The sequence below is a fragment of the Nicotiana sylvestris genome, chromosome 12 (genome assembly GCF_000393655.2).
Source record: "Nicotiana sylvestris chromosome 12, ASM39365v2, whole genome shotgun sequence".
In the NCBI taxonomy this organism is placed as follows: domain Eukaryota; kingdom Viridiplantae; phylum Streptophyta; class Magnoliopsida; order Solanales; family Solanaceae; genus Nicotiana; species Nicotiana sylvestris.
Genome location: NC_091068.1, coordinates 143,377,493 through 143,389,218, shown reverse-complemented (window position 1 = coordinate 143,389,218; position 11,726 = coordinate 143,377,493). Strand labels below are relative to the sequence as shown.

General features: G+C 36.4%; 1 protein-coding gene across 1 annotated transcript; it reads left to right on the top strand.

Moving 5' to 3' along the window:
* Window positions 1-3,687: 3,687 nt before the first annotated feature.
* LOC104245644 (ras-related protein RABC2a-like) lies at window positions 3,688-11,370 on the top strand. Its single transcript, XM_009801278.2, has 6 exons — window positions 3,688-4,412; window positions 7,202-7,270; window positions 8,395-8,460; window positions 9,122-9,243; window positions 9,712-9,840; window positions 11,065-11,370. The coding sequence occupies exons 1-6, from the start codon at window positions 4,268-4,270 to the stop codon at window positions 11,170-11,172; spliced, it is 639 nt and encodes a 212-aa protein (XP_009799580.1). The 5' UTR covers window positions 3,688-4,267; the 3' UTR covers window positions 11,173-11,370.
* Window positions 11,371-11,726: the final 356 nt, after the last annotated feature.

Sequence of the window (11,726 nt, the reverse complement as noted above, 5' to 3'; positions counted from 1 at the left end):
AGTTGAACCATATCCTAGGGTGATCCAGGGCTATAAGGACAAAAGAAATTACTACATTATTCTTCTACTGGTTCTTGAGAGTAAATTGTATACTTCATGCTATCCGGTCGTTAAGGAGTGTTGCTAGACGCCACCCTTGATTAGTATATTGATGTGATCAATTTACTACCAACTTAATATTGAACCTATAGGATCGCACACTAACAAGTGTTCTGATCTTTGCTAAAGGATTAATTGCTTTAGTCTTTGATAATTAAATTAAAGAATTTAATTAGTCAAATAAATAAATTATTAGTCCAAATCAAATATTATTATATTCTTTGCTAGCACAGAGGATATAATTAATGTTGTGAGCAAATTGAAGTTTTCTATTTGGAATAGAAAAATAAATTATATCTCTTAGTTGAAATATATATATGATATATAATTAATATTTCATATCAGAATGTATATGAAATATGAATAAATTGTTAATAAAAAGTTGATGGAAACTTATTTGTGAAATCCAATGTGAAATTGGATTCACGTATTAAAGTTCATAAAGGAATAGCTGCCGCCGATGTGCATGTGATCCCATTAGGAATGGGATAAAGAATTTCCAATGAAAACCTTTTATGAAGTCTATTTTTGGAACTAGATTTATAGCCTAAGGTAATTGACTACCTTAACCAAAAGGAAAAGGTTTAGGTGATGTTATAAAAGAGGTAGTGGAAAAGTGCCGTAGGTGGTCTAGGAAAAATACACTTTGTGAAAGTGTGATTAAAAGGAGTTCTTTGAAGAAACTAAAAACTAGGAAATATATTCTTGACAAGAAAGCATTATTTGCTGGAGTTTTGAGAAAAATTTCAGCACAAGTTTTTCGTTCAATTTGTTCGCGGGTTTCATTGATCAAAGAGTTGATAGCAAGGATCAGTCTCGGTGTGGACACGCATAGAGTCTTCGCACTATCGAAGAATTTGAAATAAGACTTTTTTCACCAGGTACGTCTTAGATCTGATCTATTGACATGTAAATAAATTTTAAACACGAAAAGATCTGCCTAGGATTGTTATTGTCTTCCGTTGCGTGTTACGAACACCTATACACAATCCTTCAGTAACAAGTAAGGTGAATGAAAAAAATAAGATATTTCGTTGTCACTCTTAATTTTTTGATCCTAATAAGTCTTAGAAAATAGCCTTCACCAGAATTTTGGAAAGTGTTCTTAGCTATCGCTAGAATTTTTTTATATGGCGATCATCAGGATTTGCTACAAAAACATTGCAATCGCAAACTATTTTCATATAGTGGTCATCAAGATTTACAACAAAACATGATAATTGTCAGAAATTTTCATATGGTCATCACCAGGATTTGCAAAAGCAATTGCTAGAAATTTTCATATAGTGATCACACGGATTCGACACAAATATGGCAATCATCAAAATTATTTATATGAAAATATTCTGACAGTGGCTTCAAAATTCTGATAACAAGGCTATTTTACTGAAGTTTTCTTAATGGGGCCAAAATATAAACTTGTTCTAGAAAAAAAAATCCATCCGACATAATTTTCATCACAACTAAACGTCTTGGGTCCAACCCAATACCACAGTTAGGGATGACAAGCGGTGCAGGTGCGATGCGTGTTCTGTCTTAACCCGCAAAATTTTAACCCACCCCGCCCTACCCCGCATAGCATTTGCACTCGCGTTCATCCACCCCATACCTACGCCCCATCCACCCGCCCAACTTAAGTTTTTTTTAATTGAATTTTGTTAGATTTTGGACCAAGTCTCTTCCCCAAGAAATACGATTGACACAAAACAATATTCTTTTGAGTTCTGATACAGTTGGAAATGAAATTAAGTGCAAAATACCCAGGATTTTGGACTCTTATGCATTAAACTATAGGAGAGATGATAAGATGATCTAACTACTAATAAATCAATAAAAAATTCAAACATTTTGGATAATTGAATTGGAAGGACAGAACAAATTTTAATTCCATTAACATAAATTTGTAGTATTAATACTATATTGAAGTATGGACTTCCATATGTACTGCAACAACAACAACAAACCAAGTTTGATCCCATAAATGGAATCTAGGGAGGGTAGTGTGTACGCAGACCTTACCCTTACCTCATAGAGATAGAGATGTTGTTTCCGATAGACCCTCGGCTCAAGTAACAGTGAAGATAAAGCAACCAAGTAGCATAGAATATTAACAACAATGTAACATGGTAACGAGCGTGAATGCCACAACATGCATAATAAAAAACCATAAATAGAAAATTACAAAAATAGTCCTGGTACTAATGGTCGGCCTAGGAGGAATACACTACTATCTGTCAACTTACAACCCTATACTTTCCTATCGTGGGTCATATCCTCTGTAAGCTGAAGCAATGACATGACCTGCCTAATTACCTCTTCCCAAAACTTCTTAGGCCTACCCCTTCCCTTCCTTAAACCCGCCATGGATAACCTCTCACACCTCATGATCGGATCATCTATGTTTCTCCTCTTCACATGCCCGAACCATCTCAACCTCAATTCCCGCAACTTGTCCTCCACAGATGTCACTCCTACCTTGTCCCTAATAACTTAATTCTTAATCCTGTCTTTTCTAGTACGCCCACACATCCATCTCAACATCCTCATTTCAGCTACTTTCATCTTTTGGACACGGGACTTCTTGATGGGCCAACACTCAGCTCCATACAATATAGTCGGTCTAACCACCATTTTATAGAACTTGCCCTAAGTCCAGGGGGCACATTTTTATTACATAAAACCCGAGGCGAGCCTCCATCTCATCCACCCTACTCCAATATGATGAGTAACATCATCGTCAATCATCCCGTTACGTTGAATAATAGACCCAAGATACTTGAAACTATCTCTTTTAGGGATGACCCAAGTACCAATCCTCACTTCTACTTCTTCTTCATGCATCCTATCACTGAACTTGCACTCCAAGTACTCAGTTTTTGACCTACTCAACTTGAAACCTTTAGACTCTAGCGTTTGTCTCCAAACTTTCAACTCAGCATTAATTCCACCTCGCGTCTCGTCTATCAGGACTATGTCATCCGCAAATAGCATACACTGTGGCACCTCCCCTTGTATGTGTCGCGTCAACACATCTAACGCTAAGGCAAATAAAAACGGGCTAAGAGCCGATCCTTGATGTAACCCCATCTCCAATGGGAAATGATCCGAGTGTCCTCCCTCACTCCTCACCCGAGCCTTTGCTCCCTCGTACATGTCCTTAATCGCCCTAATGTACGCCACCGGAACACCGCCAGCCTCCATACATCTCCATAGGGCATGGAAAAATTCTTATGAAATCAAAAGTTCAAGCAACCTCCATGTTTAAGTTTCTTTTATTTTATTTGAAAACTAGAAATCTAAAAAGGAAGAGGAAGGAAGAATATCTACCAAGATGGAGGAAAATCGTTTACTTTTCATTGCTTGATTTGGGTATAACAAGAAAAAGAAATGAAATGTTTAGAAACTACAGTAATACTTAAAAGATTGGATTAAAAAACTTCAATAAAAGTACATCAATTTAGAGTTTTTTTATAATGCAGGACAAAACAACAAAATAAATGGGTTTAGGACAAGTTTGCTATGTTCCGCTGCAGTATGAAGTCAATTCATGACTTCAACCCGCAATGCTTCATATCCGCCTGAATTTTAAATAACAATATTTTAACTCGCACCGCACCCGCAAAACTCAAACCCGCACCGCACCCGCGTACATTTGCGCCGCCCCGCCGCACATCCGCCCCCATATTGCCATCCCTAAGCACAGTAGAAAAAGCCCACAGATATTTTGATTTGACCCACCACCAAAGTAGAAGACGACGCTGGAGCCCAATCGCACTAATTCTTCACCCCTGGTTCGTTCTTTATTTATCTCAATGCCACTCAACCTCTCAGGTGCAATGCGTGTCACTCAGAAACCGAATCATGTTCTGTAATGAATCTCTACATTTGCTACTCAGCAAAATAACAGAATAGAAATAAGAAAAGGAAAGAATAAAAGCATAACTTGCATGACAATGATGACATTGTCCTCATTCTTCAGCTTGCCGTTTTCTTAATTTCTCTCTCCAAAACCTATACATACATATAGATATCTATATTCCTTTCTCTCTCTATGAAGTATACATATAGCTACAGAAAGGGTGAATCATGCCATAGGCTTTTACCGTACTTGGAGCTAGCTAGAGAGAGAAAGTTTTTCATTATTGAGAGAGAAAGATAGTGTCAGGGAATGAGATCATCAACGGCGGCGCAGAGCAGCAGCAGTTATGATTTGTCTTTTAAGATCTTATTGATCGGTGATTCAGGAGTTGGCAAGAGCAGCTTGCTCCTCAGTTTCATTTCTAATGCTATTGACGATATTACCCCTACCATTGGTATTCTTCTTCATCAATTTGTGAAACATTACACAATTACTATTACTACTACGTCTCAATCCAAGCTAGTTAGGGCTTGCCTGAATGAATCTTTTCAAATGAGCATCGCTCGCTCAGATTAAACTTGTCTCAATCTAATGTTCAATGATTTAAGTTTCCAAACACTGTATCTGTAGTATTTGACATGTTGTGATAGGTGAGTTACCATATGTTTTGCCGTATCAATTTATTATATCTATATAAACATATAGTTTCAATTAGGTGTCTAAACTTGTGAAAATTTTATTTTGTCTAACTTCATGATTTGAGCTTCGCTTAGATTTGGATTATACGATCTTCAATTATCAACTGTGCATTAAATCTCGGCGTTTGAATTAAGAGGGAATTGAGTTTGTGTGCACTATCATTAATCTTCAGATTAATCTAAATTTAGTAAATACTGCGTTTCTTTTGGGGAATCAGAGGCATCAAAGTTTGACTTTTGTGCTTAAAAAGTTACTAGTTCTTATATAGAAACTAATTCCTCTCCATCCTGTGCTTGCATTATTATGGATTTTGCTGGATTTTTAGCTGTTATTTTTAAGCATCTAAATTGAACTTCGGAAAAAAAAGAAGAAGAATGCTTGTGATTAATTTCATTATAGGTTTTGGTAATTTGTTTGAGTGATTTATAGTGGTTTTACATATACTGGTTCTTTCTTGTAGTTACCGTTGGACTGATAATTTGAGCCCAAACCCATCCAACTCGCCCAACCCATCCAGAGATTAATGGGTTGAACTACAAACATTTTAGGGGAGAAATTCAAAAATAACTAGATTTACAATTGGTCGTTCAAAAATAGCCCAGTTTCAAAAGTAATCGAAATTTAGTCACTTTTCATGTAAAGATAAATCTGAGCAAAAACAGTGTTCAAAACCCGAAAAATACGCCAGTATATTATGCTGGAGTTACAGCATAAGTATACTTGAACTCCAACATATTATACTGGAGTTCCAAGATAAGTATGCTGGAACTCTGGGGACACTAGAACTCCAACACAATATACTGGAGTTCCAGCAAGTATACCGGTCCAGCATAATATACTAGAGTTTGGAGCACCGGTGCTCTAGTCTCCAGTATATTATACTGGAGCCAACAAAGTATACCGGTCCAACATAATATGATGGAGTTCATACACAGGTGCACCGAACTCCAGTATATTATGCTGGACCAGTCTCTGTTGCAGCAAAATAGTGGCTATTTTTTATTGACTTGGTAAACGCTGACTATTTTTGAATGACCAGTCCGAAAACTGGTTATACCGTGCTATATTTACACATTTTAGCTCATGGGTCTATTTGAGTTTAGCCCAAGTTAACTCATTATTTTTTAGAACTCATTCCGACCAATTGAGCAGCCTAAATACAACTCATGAAACTCACCCAAAATAAAGGGATCTCAACCCAACTTATCTAGAAATTTACTTAGTTGCTCCATTTTTTTTTGTATTTTTAATTTTCTGCACCACCCACCTACCCCTACCCACTCACCTCCAACCTCCCTCAAAAATTTTTTTTTTTTTTATATTTTCAATTTTCTATTTTTTTTGTTCTTCTGCACCGCCCATCCCACCCTACTCCGTCCCCCTCGTGCTAACCCCCACAAATTAATTTTTAATTTTTTTTTGTTTTTCTGCACCACTCATCCACCCCAACCCCTTACCCCCACCCCCCGTTTTAACCCCCTCAATTTATTTATTTTTACCTTTTTCTGTTTTTTTAATTTCTGTTTTTCTTCACCAACCAACCACCCCCTCTCCCTGCGCAAACCCCCTCAAAAATTTTACTTTATTTTACTTTTTTTTTGTATTTTTAATTTTCTGTTTTCTGTTTTTTCGTTTTTTCTGCACCACTCATCCACCCTTACCCGCAAAATATTTTTCAACTTATACATTTTAAGGTAAAATGCTTTTTCATGCAAGATGAGCATGGTTCTAAAACATGAGTCAAGTTGGGCGGGTTGGGCTATGACCCATTGTTTAGCCCATCTTGACCCAGCCCATTTTAGCCCAAGTACACTTTGAACTGGGTTGGGCAATGACCCATTTATTGACCTAACCTGTCGCCCAAATTCAGTCTAACCCGCCCATTTGCCACCCTATCTTGGACTCTTATTGCCTCGAATTTTCATCCTATTCTTCAGGCAGAAATCAACCTTCTCCGTGGTTTGTAATGGTTGCTTGTTGCATTGCTTCATGCTGAATTTATACTACACCGTTTTCGTTCATAATTTTAGTCCAATGATTCCTTGTTCATCCAGTTTATTAGCTCCCTGGTTTTAGAATAGCCACCTCTTTAAGGAGCTAATTTTCATTTTCTGTGAGCTCAATTGTAATATCCTTGCACTATCTTTTTGCATCTACTTGATGCTAGCAATGAAACTTTTACTTCATCCAAAAAGATTTTTTAGCTTTCTTTGGGTTGAATTGACTCCTACTCCTAGAATATGCCATGTTTGAGTTGTTTATGATACAATTTTGGAGTAGGATACTTTAGTATCAAAATCTTCAGGAAAGAACCTCTGATCGGCAAAAGAATGTAAGAGTAAATTTAAAAAGAAGAAGATGAAGAAGGAGAAGCAAGTTAGAAATTAAACTAACCAATCTTAATTATTCTTCCTGTCTGTCTCTGTATTGCTGATTGCTGGTATACTAATACTTTCAAGAATTTTTATGATATTGGTCTCATATGATACTATTTCTTATTATCGACTTTCCAATGATTTTCTGTTTCTTTGACCTAATGGCTAGGTGTTGATTTTAAAATCAAGACGCTCACTGTTGGTGGGAATAGATTGAAGCTTACCATTTGGGACACAGGTAATGGTTTTCCTGTATTCTCTAATAGCTGAGGCTTTACCTGTGTTCATCATAATCTATCTGCGCCCACAGTGAAATTATTATCCAACAGAAAATGAAGTTTTGTCCATGTCCAAATATGTTAACATGTGGCCATGCAATGAGAAACTTTATTATAAAATCATAAGAGTGATTGAAATACTTTCTCAAAACAAAACCAGCAAACAAAGCAATGGGAAGATCGTAAACAGATCCTATGAATCTTTTGTTGGCAGAGAGATCAAAGCCATTCTACTACATGATGATCCGGAACACAAAGCTAACTTTTCTCCTATTTAAGGTGGACTAGAAACCACTCTTCTCCACTTAATAGCCTCAAAATCTTACCTATCAAGCTTAATAATGCAAACATAAGGGGAGCTTGTTAAGTCTGCCTAGTGAAGTATCCATGTTCCTAATATTGTCCTGTGATTCAATAGGAAGGCGCTTCGTTGTCTTCAGTATTTTTTGAATTCAAGTTACTTTTGATGACTAAGCCAAAAGCATAGTACTTCCGGCTATAGAAGTTTTAAATTGTTTCTAGACATTTAAGTTTGATATCACCCATCATGATATCTCGATTACATATGATCAAATTAATAGTAGCAACTAAGAATTCACTGCTGCTTGTGTGTTGAGAGACAGTGAAACCAAGTTAATGAATCATCACCTTGTCCACTTCAATGCAATGGTGAATTCATGTGCTTATTTTGGTCACATGTCTTCCAGTAATATACACCATAGCAAGATTGTTTGTCAAAAATGACCTGCTGAATTGATCTTCTACCTATACTCGGCGCGCCAAAGGCTGCTACAGTTTTGGATTCTGAAATAAAGTTATTGAGTTAATACGCAACACTGTGATCACACTGCCAGTGAATGAAACCTATAATGCTCTGCTTTGATCAGAGTGGTAGAGTTTAAATTCTAACAGAATTGATGATAGTAGTTTATCATGGACATAACTTCTGTCATTGTTCTACTCCAACATAATAACCCAAATTTTTGCATCATCTTTTCCTCAGCAACATCATAAAGGCATGTACTTTTTAGGCTTACCTAGATGCCATGGCCAGGTTGTAACTTTTATTAGCATTTTTCTACAGCTGGACAGGAGAAGTTCAGGACATTGACAAGCTCCTACTTCAGAGGTGCTCAGGGAATCATTCTTGGTATGTCATAGATGAAGAAATATTACATACCATTCTAGAGGGACTACATGCCATTTTGTTCTTTGAGTTGAGAGCCATCCAAATTTCTGTTCGTGTTCAGTTTATGTGCATGTTGTGAATAGAGAATTTTTCTTTTTTGTTATAATACTGGTGAAAACGGATGTTATTGTCTTTAGAATTCTATTTATGCTTCTAATGAAATGTTAGTGCTTAAGGAACCTACATCGAGCATGCTTTCATTGTTAAGAGTGGATGATTTTAGAACTCTTCGTCTTTCTCTATATTCCCCTGTTGGAATTCTGTCCAGCAAAGTACACTGAAAAAGTTTTCTTCATCACAAACATTTAGAAGCTTTTTGCAACAGAAAAGTGAACTGACTGTTGTCTTCCTAAGTCCCCTTATCAGAGCATCATGTATCCATGTTGATGGGCTCTTACGAGCACATAACGGTAACATATGAAGACATGCAAATGATGGATTTTCATTTTTCATCTGGATAATCTTCAAATACTTGTCAACGAAATTAAGCTTTCCTAGTTGCATCAGCAAAAGAAGCATTTTCCTGCCTTATTTGTTGTGCAATACTATGTCTTGTCTAAATTTGTCATTGCATTTCTTTTCTGTGTTCATAATATCTGATTGCTGTTACTGTAAATCACAGTTTATGATGTGACAAGGCGAGACACATTCACAAACCTATCTGATGTGTGGGCAAAAGAGGTGGAGCTTTGCTGTACTAACGAGGATTGTATCAAAATGCTGGTTGGAAACAAAGTTGACAGAGTAAGTCCTGCTAGAGTGAATATGCTTGTGTATGCTCTTGAATGCTTGGAGTGCACTTTATCCTGCTGCAGCATCTGGTTTGCTTTAGAAGGTTCTTAGAATAGGAAACCATCACTCTTGATAGACAATTGATATACTGCTCTAGCAAAAACTAATAATGAGACTACCTTTTAAACATGAATATACAGGATTTCTTCCGTTTAGGAGCTGAGTTGTAGGCTACTCTCTGCCTATATATGCAAACCAAATATGAACTATAAATTACATCTCTTGTCTCACTTTGTGAACGTAACTATTATTCTACCCTTGGTGTATCTTGCTCTCATTATCCATGTGTTAATTAGAATCTTTAACATTAACATTAGAAATTACGTTCATTCCATTCACTATAAGATTATTTGATGCTTGTATAAATCTAGATGAATTATAGGACCTATTTAGCTGATTCTTTTTGGTATGGAATTTCAGGAATCTGAGAGAGTTGTGAGCAGGGAGGAAGGTGCTGCTCTAGCAAAAGAGCTTGGAAGTTTATTTCTTGAGTGCAGTGCTAAAACCCGAGCAAATGTAGAGCAATGCTTTGAAGAGCTTACCTTAAAGGTAATAATACTCCTTCACTCTTTCCGTAGGAGTCAGAAGAGATGTTGTCATGGCCCCAATACTCTTTTCCTCACATTGAAGGGAAAAATGGTTTATCAACCCAGAGATATCAATAGAGAAAAATAGAAAAAGAAAAGGAAAAAGGATTCCATAAGCTTGAACTTCTGTTGCTGACATATAAATCTGCAGAATTTGCACCTCATAAATTTGGTCGAATATGTAAATAAATTGCAAATACAGTCCGAGGACTTATGATTCTCTTTCTTGAAAATCTTCACCTTTCCAACCCATAAAACAAATAGAATTCTAGTACTCCTCTCCCACATGAATAGAAGTAGATATACAAGAATTAATTCTAGACATATTCATGAACAGATACTGATTCTCGTGATTTGAATACGAGTGTCACTTAGGCATATAAAATTGGATTGTGAATCTTCTCCTATTTTATGATTTAGGTTAAATCAGTCGCTTTTGTGAATGAGCAAATGTAGCTACCATCTCTTTATATTCATCATATGTGAATCAAATTCAAATTAATATCATGGTGGATACAGATCTAAAAATTTTGATGTTTGGTAATTGGTATTAGATCAGTTTATAGGTGCTCTAACTGACCTTTGATGGAAAACCTTTACAAAAATGTTACCTTAATGAGATATTTGGTGATGGTTTCATTATATAGACTTTGACAGAAGATTATGACAAGCAAGTTTATTCATACTGCTTGGAAAATCCTGATTACCCCAACCAAAGTCCAAACTGATGATTGGTCTAGACACTTTGTAAACTTGTAGTCACTTCCTTTTGCTTTCCCTTTTGTTCCCTTTGTCTCCCTAACTTTGAGTTGCTGCTGTGTCCTGTCCTAATTTTACATTCACCCATTTTGTTTCATGACACAAGGGTAATACCTTGACTTTTTAAGAATCTGTTGGCGCAAGTATTCAAAAACCCATGACATCTTTTTACACTTAAGAAACTATAAAATATTACTTGAAAATCACAAAAGAACATGTTTTCCGGGCATTTCTAGATGTTGACAAGATATTCAAGATGATGGTCTATCGTAAACAGTGTCTCTACCTCCACAAGGTAGGGTAAGGTCTACGTACATATTACCCTCCCCGAACCTCACATTGTAGGAATACACTAGGTATATTGTTTTTGTTATTGTTGACGAGATATTCAAGATTCACCTTTTTGTTAATCTTCTACTGTACCCAGATAATGGAGGTACCTAGTCTTCTAGAAGAAGGATCTGCTCCAGGGAAGAAAAATATCTTGAAACAGAAACAAGAACACCAAACAACACAGAGTAGTTGTTGCTCATGAAAACTCTCCAAAACTAGGGCCAACAATTGACAAATGTATCAAAGGCATGCACTAGATGCGGACAGTAAATGTCACATTTTCGTTTTCCGCATTATCAGTTGATCCAAAATGTAAATATTTCTCCCCTCTTTTATTTTAGTGCTGCTATTTAAAAGGTAATACAAATTCAGTGTATAAATGGTCATTTGTCTTTCTCCATTTTCTTTGTTCATATTGGCCAAATTGCTGATTTTGTGCGTGTTTTTCCATAACCAAATGTGCGTTCTCTCTAATTGCCTAGGAGATAATCATTCTTTTGCACTCTGCCGTATCTTTTTCTTTTATTATGTTCATAAATCTCCTTAATATGAGATCGAAGGGTGTGTTGGGCGTACGGCGGAGTTATAGTCGACGAAGGGTGACTAATTGAACACCCTTTGCCAAAATATTGTGTATAATAGGTCAAATATTACTTTTTATATACACTTTCACTACTTGGTTGGTTGGTAGGGGGAGGTAGGTAGGTGTTACAAGTGAATTGACCAAACAATGTCATAAGATAATCATTCTCCCCG